The 14,850-nt window shown below is 41.0% G+C and overlaps 1 protein-coding gene and 1 long non-coding RNA gene across 2 annotated transcripts in view; both read right to left on the bottom strand.

Annotated features, from left to right (window-relative positions):
* Positions 1 to 8,838: 8,838 nt before the first annotated feature.
* The window catches only part of LOC119525087, a 184,678-nt gene continuing 178,666 nt past the window's right edge, over positions 8,839 to 14,850 (bottom strand). Inside the window, exons 13-17 of the mRNA XM_037823728.1 lie at positions 12,073 to 12,123; positions 10,500 to 10,585; positions 10,026 to 10,090; positions 9,845 to 9,936; positions 8,839 to 9,435 (exon numbers count right to left, since the gene is read on the bottom strand). Coding sequence (XP_037679656.1) covers positions 9,326 to 9,435; positions 9,845 to 9,936; positions 10,026 to 10,090; positions 10,500 to 10,585; positions 12,073 to 12,123 — 404 coding nt within the window. The 3' untranslated portion in view covers positions 8,839 to 9,325. The remainder of the gene's footprint in view (positions 9,436 to 9,844; positions 9,937 to 10,025; positions 10,091 to 10,499; positions 10,586 to 12,072; positions 12,124 to 14,850) is intronic.
* Positions 12,930 to 14,850, bottom strand: part of LOC119525090 — a 50,453-nt gene continuing 48,532 nt past the window's right edge. Inside the window, exons 11-13 of the long non-coding RNA XR_005214914.1 lie at positions 14,551 to 14,617; positions 13,344 to 14,124; positions 12,930 to 12,971 (exon numbers count right to left, since the gene is read on the bottom strand). This is a non-coding gene — a long non-coding RNA (uncharacterized LOC119525090). The remainder of the gene's footprint in view (positions 12,972 to 13,343; positions 14,125 to 14,550; positions 14,618 to 14,850) is intronic.

Here is a 14,850-nt window from a genome sequence, read left to right as displayed (position 1 = left end):
GTGCCAGACTCTAGGAGACTGCTCATGAGAGCATTTTATGAGGATGAAAATGTTCTCTATACATTGTCCATACCACAGCTAACCAGTAGAAAAGCCTACTGTGCTTTTGAAAGGTTGCTACAGTTAAAATGTGCTTCAGATTCCCTTGCTGTGTGGTACTCAGCAAAAAAGAATGTAAATCACAATTTTTCCAAACATTTAAACACATGCACATTGAGACTCTCATCATGTACAATCACATATGGATACATATCTCTCACATGTACACAAACCCATGCAACCTAAACAGAACACAAATACTCAAGAAATAAGACCCTAGTGCTTCCGTGGCATATTGATTTCCTTCACCACATCCCAATTCTTACCTCAACCTGACAGGTGTAATTTTGGTTGGGGGTTGGAAAGAGCCTCTCTAGACTAAAGCCAGCAAGGGAGACCAACCTTTTTTATAATTTAGATTTTCTTTTCTCAGCAAGTTGTGACCTTGAATACCTACCATTGTTCTTTATTCTTGGGGCCACCAGTAGTTACAGAAAACACTCTGAGGACCAGAACTTGATGTGTGGCACTTGCAAAGGCTTTTGTCCTCTCATTGATTTTTGGAAACCATTTGAGAATGAGTGGTCAAGTCTAGGAAACCCAAAAGTAAGTGAGGTGACATCTGTGGAAAAGACGTGAGCTTTTCATGGATGATGTATCTCTCAAGTCAAGGAGAAAAGATTGATGCTAAGCAAAATACCCCCTACCATAAAATATGTGATGCTGCCATTTTAAATGTCACTCTTGAATCAAAGATCAGTTAGTAATACACTCCCATTGAACATGGTAACTGCCAAGGAAATTATATATATGTTATAATGTACGTAGTCAGATTTCTATAAATTGGATTAAAAAAAGGAAATCAAGAAAGCAACAGGTCTATCTCAAAGAAAGACAACATTACCTTAGAATTATATGGAGCCTTCTCTGCCGTGGCCTGCAGAAGTCCTTGAGCAGGTCCTTGGGGGGAGCTAGGAGGACCCAGATTCACAGTACTTTGGGGGTGTTGCTCCTGGATAACTCAGGGTGATTTGCTTGATTTGGACAAGGTCAGAGCAATATGGAGGTGGGTAGTAAAGAAGCATAGAATGATCTTCTGTGAGATGGAAGGAGGGTGGCAAAGTGGAAGAGCAGGAGAAAATGGAGGTACTCCTTGGCCTTTGTACCTGAAGACATTCCAAAGCAATGGGAAATAGTCAATGTACAAATGCTATGAAAATACATGCCATTTTTTCAGTGTTGGATACTCATCACTCCTCCTGCCTATTTTTAAGCCCAACTAAAATGCCATTACCTCCTTGACATGTTCTAAGCCCACCTCAGCCTCCATATCCCCACATATGCTGACACTGCATTAATGATGTTGTTTAGGATTTTGCATTTGCTTGTACCTAGCATTTTATTTTCTTTCCAAAGTTTAATAATAGAGTAATTGTTTAAAAGATATTTTTATGTATAATCTTTTATTGTGGGACTGGATAAAATTGCAGGGCAAACATTCTAGTGTATTAATTCATTACTGCTTTTTCATGAATTAATCAATTACACAATATTTGAAGTTACTGAAATTCTAGCATTTAAATGTAAACCATTATAAATCATGTAATATTTTACCTTCCAATCTTCCTTTCCTATACCTTGTGTGTGCATTCATTGATTGGGTTGGCTGCCCATGTTTGTACTCTCCAGTCACCAAGGGGGAGCTCATTACTGAGGGGAGGCATGAGAAAAACTTGAACCAGGGGTGAGGTGCACCAGGCCAATAACCATCTGGTAACTTGAGTTCTTATGGTCCCTGTGCCCTGGCTGTGGTGCTAATAGAATTTGAATTCTTCTAGGGCTCATGGAGATGTTATCAAATACACTAGAATAACTCCTGGATGCTTATCTACCTGGGGTCAGGTGTGGAGGACTTACATAAGTTAACCTCGTTGTGCTAGGTGGTAGCAAACATATCTCAGAATCTGTGAGTTGATCACAAGAATGTGAGTTTCTCTGTGCATTTCATACTATGGCAAGGCCACTGTCTGTGGTAAAAGAAACCTGTAATGTCCTTGCATCATCAGACCACTGAGGTCACTTATAATGAAGAGCAGAGGTTGGAGTCCATGTAGTCTGGATACTGGAATACAAATGAATGGTCAGTCTCCCTTGTACAGTGTACAATGATCCCATGGCTGAGTGATGGGTGTAGATAGTGGCTCTGGGCATCAGCCATGGTCACATGCCTGGTTTCCCATATAGGCTCCTACACTTAGTAATTTGAGATGTTAGGCTAACCATCTCTGCACCTCAGTTTGTTCATTAGAGGTGTGGAAATCGTAAATACAGCTGTAGGTATGGTAGTATTATGAGGTGAATGAGGAAATATATGTAAAGTATGCAATGGTGATAGAATACATTTGCAAATTTGACACTGGCTATTGTGTTATGAAGGTGGGAAGTAACTTCTGGGGAAACACACACACTCACCCCCATCTCCAACTTCACAATCATACAACATAGACTCACATACAGATACTTCCCAACTCCTGTACACACCAACACTCACCACCTAAAGAAAAACAGCTGCTAACATGGTCTGTAGAACATGACAATTTTTCTTTATCTATACCATAATCACATCCCCATCCTCATTTCCACTTGGAAGCTGGAATCTGGGTGCCTCTCCAGCTGAAGACAAGCACAAAAGCCCTGGATCTTTGATCATGTAGTTTTTTTCTCAACAATTGATTCCAAAATACATGTCACTTTTGCTCATCTGTGAGTCCATATGCAATTAGAGAAAAGAAAACACTCTGAGGATCAGATCATACTGTGTCATGTTTCCACAAGTCTTTTGCTCTCTCTGTGCCTTTAGAAAAGCAGATGGGAAATAAAGGTTGAGTCAAACACCCCATAAGCAATTTTAGCAGACACATGTGGAAAGGCACAAGCTTTGCCTGAATAATGTTTAATTTGGTAATTAAAAAGTTCTTAACCCTAGGAGAAAAACCTGCTGCTGAGAAAAAGGCCCCATGTCATACAGTTGACTCCCTGCTGCTGCCTTCTTGAATCAGGGAACTGTGATTAATAGGCTCCCAATAAACATATCTCTGTCCTTGGGAATCATATATATTTCTGTAATTACATAGTCAGACTTTTGTATCTAAACCCATTTGGAAAAAGATAAAAACAGATGTTATCTCATAGAAAGGCAAACTTACCTTGGAATTAGATGGAACCTCCTCATCTGCCCTATCACTAGTAGTCTCATCTAACAGGCCCTCAGGGGTTTCTAGAAGGACACAGATTAAGATTCAGTACATCAAGGTGTAGCGCATGGGATATTTGGGGAGCTGCACATATCTTAGGAAGGGACAAGAGAGTAATGAAGTAAGTAGATAATAACCCTACTTTTAACAGGGTGGGTTTTATGGTATGCATATTATATATGAATAATAAAAGATTAACATTTTTATAGTTATTCCCTAAATCATTACTCTTGAATCAACTGCATGATTAAATTTCCACAGTGCCCTGCATGTGGCAGGTTGCAGGTTGTGACATTTGATGGTCTATCCTTGGATTTGGGCAGATGCCCATTTTGATGCTGTTGAACCACCACTGGTGATGAGCCATCCATTTTCCAGATGGTCAATCAATCCTTATGTGTGTCCTATGTTTGAATACATTAATGTCTGTTTCTTTTTTTCTTGTATCCTTGAGGCAAGGTCCTGGAAACTGCATTCACAATATGGAGAACTATTGACATCTTGCTAGGAGAAGACCATAGGGAAAATATTAATAATATATGTGAATGTCAAAATCTTGAACTCAGAAACTTCCAGAATCAAAATTTGGATTAAGAAGGTGGATCTTGTACTTCAGTTTACATTTAAAATACTGAACAGTCTAATTGCATGGGCAATAGATGAAATAGATGAGATAATACAGGAAGGCTGCACACCGCAGTGACTGAGAGCATCCCACTTAGAAACCACATGTACCTGGGAAGGTAGCTTAGCCCCTCTGGGCCTCAGTTTCCTGTTCTGTGGTGTGGAAATGTTAACAGAGCCTACTTACTAGTATTATGTCGAGGCTAAAATGAGTAAATACAGGTAAACCTTTAAGAAAACTGGCACTTCATAAAGCTCTGCAAGTTCAATTATTAAATGCCTGGAAGAAAAAGCAGAAAACATGGCAATGGTTGCCGGCAGAGAGGGTACTTGGGTGGCTTCAGGAGAGGAGAGCATGGAAACTGACTTTCAGCTTTTCCATGGGAGTTATGCTTTACAGCTCATTGAGAATAAGTGCTATCAAAATAGTTAAGGACACTCACGTTTTGAGAAGTTAGGTGACTTCCCAAAATCAGAATGTTGATGTGTTGGATCTGGGGCAGAAATGTGGCTGGTTCCCTGGGAACAGAGGTCCTCAAAAACAACAACTATGGCCCTGGACCCCTGGAGCAAGACCTCCCCTCAATCCTACTGAGGATTGAATCTCATCCTCCCACACAAGTTATTTCCATATCATAATTTCCTGTTCCCTGGGTGTAAATCCACTTGGAAATAGGACCTTTGCAGATGCTATTATTAGTAAAAGTGTGGCCCAACTGAATGAGGTGGGCCTTAATCCAATATCTGAAGTCCCTATAAGCAAAGGACGTTGGATGTGGAAGTAGAAGAGAGAAGTTAAAGACACACAGAGAGAGAGCGAGTGAGATTGTCACATTATGGAGGATTTCTAAAGTCTTTGGAGAAAGCATGGCTCTGCTGACACCTTGATTTTGGACTACTAGTTACCAATTCATTAAAAAATAAATTACTATGGTTAAGTCAGCCAGTATGTGGGATTTATCAAAGCAGACCTGGCAAAATCCCTTTCCTGGCCTGAACCAAGTGAAGGACCCCAATCCTGACCCAACCTCATGCCTCTACATTTCAATCCCTGACCTGAAATACAAAGCAATTTCCCCCAATGAAAGCACCTGTAAAGGATGAGGGGACATCCCAAACTTGTGGCCATCCTTCTCAAGCATCTTCACACTTTCAATTGCCTCATGTGAGCCTTCCTGGGAGATCAGGAGACACACAAAGTGACCAGGGGTCTGCTTGGCTCCCATGCTGGCTCAGAACCCAGAACATTCCAGACCAACTGCCATGTAACAGCTCCACAAAGAATTAGCTTCACCTTCAACTGACCAACCCTGGATGAGCAGTTGATGCTCATTATGTGGCAAAGTCACCTGCTGGGCTGGGGCTTGCTAGTTTAATCACTAAGGCCCATAGCCCCCAGTTGTCTCCCTAAGGTCTGCACACCTGTCTGAGCAGCCTGGACTGAGAGAGAGCAATGGCTGAAGGAGTACTGGATGTGTGCCTTCCCTCCTGAAGGTCTTCCTTAACCAAACTGTGTCCATTCTGTTAGATATGGGAATGAGAACTTCCAGTTTAAACATGCATTTCTCTGATTACTGATGACATTGAGCAATTTTCATACCCTTGCTCCTGCTGAACTCACTGTAGATCTCTGATGTGTGGCTTTCACAAGAGTGGACACAGTAGATTATTTTTCTCTTTCAGAGAGCTCCACATCCTATGAGAACCCCAGCCTGCTCTCAGAGTGATCCCAAATCCCCCAAGGAAGACATCCAATCCTGTTCTCAGAGATATTCCACAGCCCTGCTTCCCAGTCCCCATGTGACGTACCAGACTTGCAGCCCTCCATTAAGAATTATATCCCTATGGTAAAAAAAATATCCCTTAGATAAGCCCACAAATTCTTACATAACTAGGTCAGCCAGAACTCAACCAAAATGCTGTTATAGAAATTAATCATTCACAACATCACAAGAGTGAAAAGTTTCACTATCATGAGTTTTCACAAGGTGTTCTAACTTTTAGCAGAGATGGCAGCAGTAGGGACAACATAGTCAAGGAGTGCAATTGCAAGGAGTGCAATGTTAAATAGAAGGGAACACAAAAAGACACACTATGTGAAATGTGACAAAAAGACAAAAATCAATATAAAACAGAAAATCAATATAAAATTGTGATGCAATTTTCCCATCCACTTCCTGTGTATTCAGAAAATAAAGTTAAAAGTATGTGCAGGCAGGAATTACAATGAACTCTGTTGAAATGGGCTGGATTTTTTTGAATTGGTATGAAGTCAGGTGTTTAATGAATCGATAGATATAGGACTAAATGTAAGGAGGGTGAAAGAGTGGAAGACTGTCTGACACTGGAGTGAGATGGTCTCGATCTTCTTCACTCCCCAGTGCATTGTTGATGCTCAAAAGCACTGCTTCATTTTCTAGTCTATATCCTGAGCAGGGATCCCCCCCCCCCCCGCCTCTGTGTATATGCCTGATAACAGGAAGTCTCCAGTGGAGGTACATTAGCTCCTGATAGCATTTTTTGCTGCATGGGCTCATGGGAGAGGACTACGGGTTCTGGATGGATGTGCTTTCTGGGCTCTGGGAATGGAGGTTTCTCTGGAGAGGCTCAGACCTGGGAAGGAAGGAGGAGAGGCCTCCAGTGATCTCAGGGGCCTAAATGCAGAGTGAACACTACCAGGTCTGGGTGCATTCTGTGATCATTCGGACAGGTCCTAGGGAGCTGGGCATGTCAAAGGCATGAAGGGGTCTTGTATGATGTAACTCTTGTATTTTGTAAAGAGAGATGCCAAAGGAAGTTGCTATCCATGCAATTGTGAACAGGCTACACTGACTTCCATAAAGGACCATCCACTCAGTGAGCAGAAGGTCCCCAGGGTAGAGGAAGCCTGCAGTGCATTTCTGAATCCCAGAATTTAGCCCAATGTAGGAGTCCAACTTTTTAATGGTTTCAATCCACAGAATTCTTACTAATATACTTGTTTTCAAGATGCTTAGTACTAGAATCATGGTATAATAAAGCTGGGAGGATTTTATGTGTACATAAATATTTTAAAATCAGTAAAGAGAATTCAATCTGTTCATTCTTTCTAGACGTTATTTCTAAAATCATTTTTTGAAATGCAGTATGGACAAAAGTTAATTATGATCTTTTGGACCATGTGATATACACAAGTTACTTTGGGGGATCCTGGTGTATATGCCCAATAACAGGAAAACCATTTGATGGTAAAATTGTAGGTCCAGTTCTAATTATTCTGAACCTATGTGATTAGCAATAGAAATAAATTTTAGAAAACAATTAAAAATAAATTGGCATCACTAAAACCAAATCCCTAAAACCTAAATAAACAGAAAATTAATAAATCTGAAATCAAACTCCTCAAATATGAATGATGAAAATCAATGAAAATGCTTCACAAAAATATAATTAGGAACAAAATTTAATAATTTAAAAATAAAACAATCATAATTCAGAAACCATATGCATTTTAGGACATATAATTGAAAATATACTTAATGGCAAACTGATTCTGAATATACATGTACATTTAAAGGTAATGACCAGATTTCAACAAGATGGTGTTAGTTGTTTCCTTCCAAGATAAGATTCTAAATAAGGGGCAGTAATCAGTGATCAGATGGAGAAACAAAATAGAGGACAGGTGCAGCAGAGATAGTGAGAGTGCAGACCCAAATATAAGAGAGGATGAAATACAGAAGCAAGAAATACCAAGAAGCAAGCTGCCAAAAAGTTTAGAATTGCCCAGAAATAACAGGAGAGACAGACAGCTTGGGAGGTTGGAAAAGCTACCCTAAATCATACTAATGTGTATGATATTGAGAAAAAAATCAATATAAAATGATCAAAAAGAAGAATATTCATGCCAACTCCAATGCAAAATATTGAGGAAAAAGGATTAAGTGCAGTGTAACACCAGTATAAATAAATGAAACGCCTTTATCTTGCTATATTTTATATACTGTAATGAAACCAGATATGAAAGTCTTTCATAAACCCAATAGGAAAACCTTCAAAAATGAGGGTCTTATCACAGGATATGAGAGAGAAACAAAAGAAAACTCCTTGATAAATGAAATGTAAACAAGAAGAAACACAATGACAAGATAATGCCTTTATGAAACATAAGGTGAACCAGGGGACAATATGAAAATATCAAACAGATTGTAAAAGATTGAGGAGAAATGGCAACAGTTGAAGATAGGACTAAAACATCCAATATATGAATCACTGAGTGCCTAAAAGAGAAACCCAAAACAGAGATAAGAGAAAAACATTAAAAATTAGTTTTTTTATCTAGAAATGAAAATGCTTTCAGCTGCAAATATGAAATAGACATTGACCAGTGACTAAGAATGAATAATGGCAAGAGATATTATAATAAAATTACTGGGTTTTAAAGAATGAGAAAAATCCTTTGTGCATCTAGAGAAGTGCAAATGGTATAATGGAAATAATATAAGAATCTCATCAATGTTTTTGAGAAGACTTTGTGCCAGAAGAAAATGGGTAAATAAATTTGTGTAAAGAAATGATGATCAATGACTTTATACCCAACAAAACTGACTTTTACTGTAAATAGAACAGGCATTGACATCCAAGTTATCCTGTTAGACCAATATCCCTTCCAGATGAGTGAAGAGATGCCAGTAAACAAAATGTCTACAAACACATTGGCTTAAGGAAAGATTCTAAGTACTAAATTGCAGTCATTTGTTGAACAAAGAGGAAATGAGGGTTCTTATGAGAGAGGCAGTGACCTTGGTTGTAGCCACAAGGGGACAGCCTTACAATCATTCATTAAGATCTAGCTTTGCTCATGGTGCTTTTTCATTTATGTGTTTATATCATGGGAAGATATTAAGAAAAACAACTACTAGTACCAAAATATCATTTATTATAATAAAATCAAACATTAAATAGAAAACATATTTCTAAAATTAATGCTAAATTTGTACAATTAAAAAACTAAACTCTTATTTAATTGTTTGACTAGCAAAAGAGATTGTAAGGGGATAAGCATGAGGTGGCTGTTTCCTTTGGATCTTCTCTGATGTCAACTGCAAACCACCATATTATGTCCAGAGGCTTTAAGGCTCAGACTGAGGTCTCCATCTCGCCATTGTTGTCATTTTCTGAGGTAGTATCTACAACACACACACAGGTTCTGGGATCACTGGGGTGGCACAGATGTGGATGGAGGGGGAAACTCCCTGGGGTGGGTTGCAGGACCCAGTAGGCACATTGGACTCTGGAGAGATGACCTTGGGCCTCTGATATCCCCAGGAGTCAGATCCACAGGGCATCAAGGCCCCTTCGCTGCTCTGTGTTGAGGGAATTGTCTTTCGGCATAGACGGGCTATAAAAGCTGCTTGGCTGGGCTGCCTTCAGGTAAATTTCCCCTGAACAGTGAAACTGATGCAGAGGAAAGAGGAGGCTCTAGAAGTCTGGGATGAAAGGCAGATGCCCCATACTTGGTCTGCGTGATGAGCAGGAGCTGTGAAGGGACAGGGGTGGAAGTAGTGACACTGCCTTTTCCACCCCTCCCTTCAACATAGTCCACTCGACATCTCCACATTAAACATGCACAGTTCCCTGGAGATCTTCCCTTTTCCTCTCTAATAATCATTTTTCTTGCTGAAGCAAGTACTAAACTTTGCCTGTGCCTTTAAATTAAAAAATCATTAAGCTTGATAACAAAAATGAAAATAATCATGTTACTAAATGCTGAATTATAAAGGTTACAAAAGACACCCTTTCTAAAAGTATACTAAGACTTACAAGCACTAGAATCCTCTCCTCCAAATTAAGGAGGCAGTGGAAGGCATGGCTGAGCAAGCTCAGGGGCTTACATGGAATGGTTTGCTAGTCCCAGTAGAGGGGTTCTCAGAACATCATTCACTTGCCTACACTTATTCTGACCATCCAGGTCTTGTCCCCAGTTCCACGTTCCTGCTCAATGGCAGCCACCCCAGTAGGCTCAGTAATGCTTATGTTCCTGAAATGCCAAAAAGAAAGGTGGGAAGCAATGGAGTGCATGTGGGCTTCTGTCCCTTCCTCTCTTCATCCTACCCACTCCACACTCACTTCTCCTCTTCATTTTCCTCTTGTTTCTCGTTTATGTTCTCCTCCTCCTGACAGACAGTAGAGAGCTGCAGGGAAGAGAACAAACTTGCATGTCTGGAGACACCATGTGTAGGAACAATCTTCTGTGGGGGGTGCCCAGTCCAGAATGAACTACACAAGTGTCCCCTCTTCAGGGTGTGGCCCAAGCTATCAGACTTGCAGCATGGCCTCCTGCCTGATCCATTCAGAGTTACATGAGAATATTCAAGGTGTAAAGTAGACTTGGAAATCAGGGCAATGCCAGAAAAGTAGGGGAGGAGGGTGGAGAAAGTTTTTAGAAAAACCTACTCCAGGACCTAAATTTCCTTAGTGAGACCATGAACTTCAAGATCACCATCAAATAAAGATAGGAAGACAGAGTAGGGAAGAGGTACAAAGAAGCAGAGAGATAAGAAACAGTGATTTAAAAAGAGACCAAAAAAGGAAATAAATTACATGGAAATTGTCTTCTCCATCAGAATCCTCTGAATCTGTAAAGAATGCCTCTGAATGGACGAGGGCAGTAACTGTGATGCGTTCGCCTTGGAAAAGGAAAGAGTTCAGTTAGAGTCGAGGGGAGAACTCGAGTCCTTTTGTTGGTGTCAGGGTGTGACCTGATCCCAGGACACAATTTTGTCCTCACCACTATACTCCTCTCCCAGGGCCTTGATCACTTCACCTCTGCCATGTGGGAGTGGGTCTAGGATCTCCAAGGTCTCTCTTCTGGCCTTCAAGTACCATAAATGTGGATAGTGAGAAATGCCCATGTTCTCCCTTTCCTCTAAGCTGGCAGACACTGTCTCCATAGTTTTCTGTGCATGATGGATCCTCTCTTCCTCTTTCTCTCCCTTGCTGCTTCTTTCCCCCCTAAGCACTGTCCACATCCTTTCTCTTTTCCCATTTCCACTAATCAAATTGTTCTCCAGCATGAGATTAGAGGAAAAATCAAGAGTGTACTGTGAACCTCTCCAATTAATCAAGGGATCAATTATCCAATCCACCCTTCCACATGGACCAACTGTCAGAGGCCTGGAGTTGAATCAGGTCCTGTGGAAGAGTGACCACCAACCCCACAAATCAAGTGATTGTCCTGTACCTGGTATACCCTTAGGTTCATGGGAGACACTTTGTCCTCACAACATCTCTACAGGTTTTCTAGCCTGTTAGAGAGGATGAACATGAAACTAGAGATAAAGTAACCTGCCCATATTCCCACAGACTTCAATTCAGACAATAAAAGTACAGGAGGTATGACCACTTAAGTCAGTGGAAACTTCCAGTGTTTTATCAAGCCTTGGAATGACTGGGAGGGAAGGGAACCTAGAGAAGACTGAGGAAGGAAAAGGAAGGAGAATGGCTGGTGTGTAAGGACAGGGCAGAGCTGTCTGCCTGGTGCTGTGGGTTCTGAGAGGAGAAGTGTCACCCTGGCCAAGCTACCCAGAGGCTCTGTCCTGGGCCTGGTCAGTTCCAGGAGGCCAGGACTGTGGGACTGTGGGAGCCAGTGAGTGAAACAAGCCAGCAGCCCCTTTACACTAGTCCTCCAGAAACCCTGCCAGGGCTTGGAAGGTATGGAGAAGCCAACTAGACACATACTTATGTCAAATGAATGAAAATTCTGATTTTATTCCTAATCCCAGGATTTATATTTGGGTCATAAGTGGAGACTACAAGTTTGTTCAAGTGTATGCTTCCCAGAACACCTCTTCAGGACATGGGAACATGGGGAGTCAGCCTAGAAAACCAAAGGCTTTGACCTTGGTGATGGTCAAGGTATGAAAAGAACAGAGCTAGTGGGAAAGCAAAGCAAGAAAAGATGACAGCAGACACAAAACACTTAAAGCCCATGGTCCTAATACCTCTATTATGTACTTAAAATATGAAAAGAACAAAGCAGACCTCCATATATATTTCCTCTACTTTCAAATTCTCATCCCTTTCCTTAGTCTACAAAGTACAAGGTGAAACAACAGCAGCAGGTGCTCCTGGCACCCCTTTCCCATGGGATCCTCCCTTCTGTATTGTTACTTACCTGGAGTGTCATCTTCGTCACTGCTGGAATATCGCCGATATGCCAGCCAATCTTTAGGAATGAAAACATCCACAAAAAATTATTAGAGTGCCACACCCATCCCTCCATTGTACACTTGAGGCCTTACTGGCCAGCAAATATCACTGTGCTTTTCCCCTTTGATCCCAGACCTTCCCTGGGCTTCATGGAGTCAGAGGCCTTCAACAAGACACTGCAAGCAGTTTGAATTGAAGGGAATTGAAGAAATCCCCTCTCAACTTCTCATTTCCCCATTTAGCTGGACCATAACCACTCACATCCTATTTTATTCTGAATTTCTGACTGTTGTGGACACACTGTGTTAGGTGAGTTCAATGAACACACCCAGTGCCAGACTCTAGGCAGCTGCCCAGGAGAGCATTTTATGAAAATGGAAATATTCTCTCTATATTGTCAATACCACAGCTAACTAGCAGAAAAGCCTACTGGGCTTCTGAAAAATGCCTACAACTAAAATGTGCTGCAGATGCCCTGACTGTGTGGTGCTCAGTAACAAGAATTTAAATCACATTTTTCTATGCATTAAACACATGTACATTGAGAATCACATCACATACAATGACATATGGATACACACTTCTCACATGCACACAAACACATGCTGCCTAAAAAGAACCCAAATATTCAAGGAATAGGACCCTAGTTCTCACCTGGAATACTGGTTTCCTTCACCACATCCCAATTCTTATTTCCCCTGGGCAGCTGAAATTGGGGGTGGAACTGGGGAAGAGCCTCTCTAGACTAAAGCCAGCAAGGAAGACCCACCTTTCTTATCATTTAGGTTTTTGCTCAGGAAGTTATGGTCTTGAATACCTACCATTGGGGTTTATTATCCGGGCCACCTGTAGTTAAAGAAAACACTGTGAGGAAAAGAACAATGTGAGGATAATTTAAGAAAGAGTGGTCAAGTCAAGGAAATCCAAAAGCACTTGAAGCAACATCTGTGGAAAAGACATAAGCTTTTCCTGGATGATAGATCTCTAATCTAGGAGAAAATATTGCTGCTAAGGAAAATACACCCTACTCTAAAATATAAGTGATGCTCCTATTTAAATTTTCCCTCTTGAATCATAGATCAGTTAGTAATAGGCTTCCATTGAACACTGCCCCCACCAAGGAAATTGTATATATCAACTATTATATGTATATGGTCATATTTCCATATCTGAACTGGATTGAAAAAGAAGGAAACCAAGAAAGCAACAGTTCTGAGACAAAAAAAGCAAACTTACCTCAGAATAATATGGGGACTCCTCTACTGCTGTGGCCTGCAGAAGTTGCTTGAGCAGGCCCTTGGGGGGAGCTAGGAGGACACAGACTAAGTCAGTACATTGGGGTTATTGCTCCTGGATAACTCAGGGCACTTTGCTTGATATGGACAAGGTCAGAGCAATATGGAGGTGGGTAGTGAAGAAGCATAGAATGAGCTTCTGTGGGATGGAAGGAGGCTGGCAAAGAGGAGAAGTAGGAGAAAATGGGGGGAGTCCTTGGCTTTGTAGCTAAAGATATCACAAAGCAATGGGAAATAATCTACAAATAGTATGAAAATACATGCTAGTTTTCAATGTTAGACTCTTATCACTCCTCCTGCCCAATATGAAGCACTATCAAAATGCCACTATCTCCTTGACATGTTCTAAGATCATCTCAGCCTCCTTAACTATTGTTCTATGATGGTGGGAAAAGTTTCTGGGGAAACACACACACTCACCCTCATCACTACCTTCATAATGACACCACATAGACTTACACAGACATTCCCAATTCTTGTACATGCCAACATTCACCACCTAAATGAACAGAGCTGCTTACGAGAACTGAAGAACTTGACCATTTTTCTTTACCTACAGCATAATCACATCCCCTGTCCTCATTCCCACCTGGAAGCTGGAATCTGGGTGCCTCTCCAGCCTAAGGCAAGCACAAAAGCCATGTTTTTTTTTAATAATCTCGAGGTTTTTTACAGCAAGTGATTCCGAAATACATACCATTTTCACTCAACTCTGAGTCCACCTGCAATTAGAGAAAAGAAAACACTATGAGGATCAGAGCATTGTGTCTCGTGTTTGCAGAAGTCTTTTGCTCTCTTGGTGCCTTCAGAAAAGCAGATGGGGAACATGGCTGAGTCAAACACCACATAAGCTATTGTAGCAGACATTTATGGGAGTTCACAAGATTTCCTGAATGATGTATCTATTTTGCTTAGGAATTAAAGAAATTCTTAACCCAAGGAAAACCTGCTGCTGAGGAAAAGGTCCCATATCATACAGCTGATCCCTGCTGCTGCCCTCTTGTTTCAGGGATCTGTAATAAGCTCACAGTAAACATACTCATGACCTTGGAAATCATATGTATTTCTGTAATTACATAGCCAGATTTTTCTATCTAAACTCATCTGAAAAAGAAAAACAATCGATCTTATCTCAAAGGCAACCTTACCATGGAATTAGATGGAATGTCCTCATCTGCCGTGTCACCATGAGGCTCCTCTAACAGGCACTCAGGGCTTTCTAGGACACAGGGTAAGTGTCAGTACATCAAGGGGTAGCTCATGGGTTATTTGGCAAGCTCCACATATCTTGGGAAGGGGCAATAGAATAAGGAGGCTAATGGATAAAAAGCCTGGAATGATCTTTTGCTGGGCCATCCTCCATGGAGAAAAGGATGCCAAAGGAGAGGGGCAGGAAATAAACATGAAATAAGATTCTCTGGCTGTACAGCTAAAAGCATTCATATACA

This window comes from Choloepus didactylus (genome assembly GCF_015220235.1).
Source record: "Choloepus didactylus isolate mChoDid1 chromosome 23 unlocalized genomic scaffold, mChoDid1.pri SUPER_23_unloc6, whole genome shotgun sequence".
NCBI classification, from domain to species: domain Eukaryota; kingdom Metazoa; phylum Chordata; class Mammalia; order Pilosa; family Megalonychidae; genus Choloepus; species Choloepus didactylus.
The sequence above is the reverse complement of the archived record's forward strand: the minus strand, read 5'-3'. Positions and strand labels throughout refer to the sequence as shown.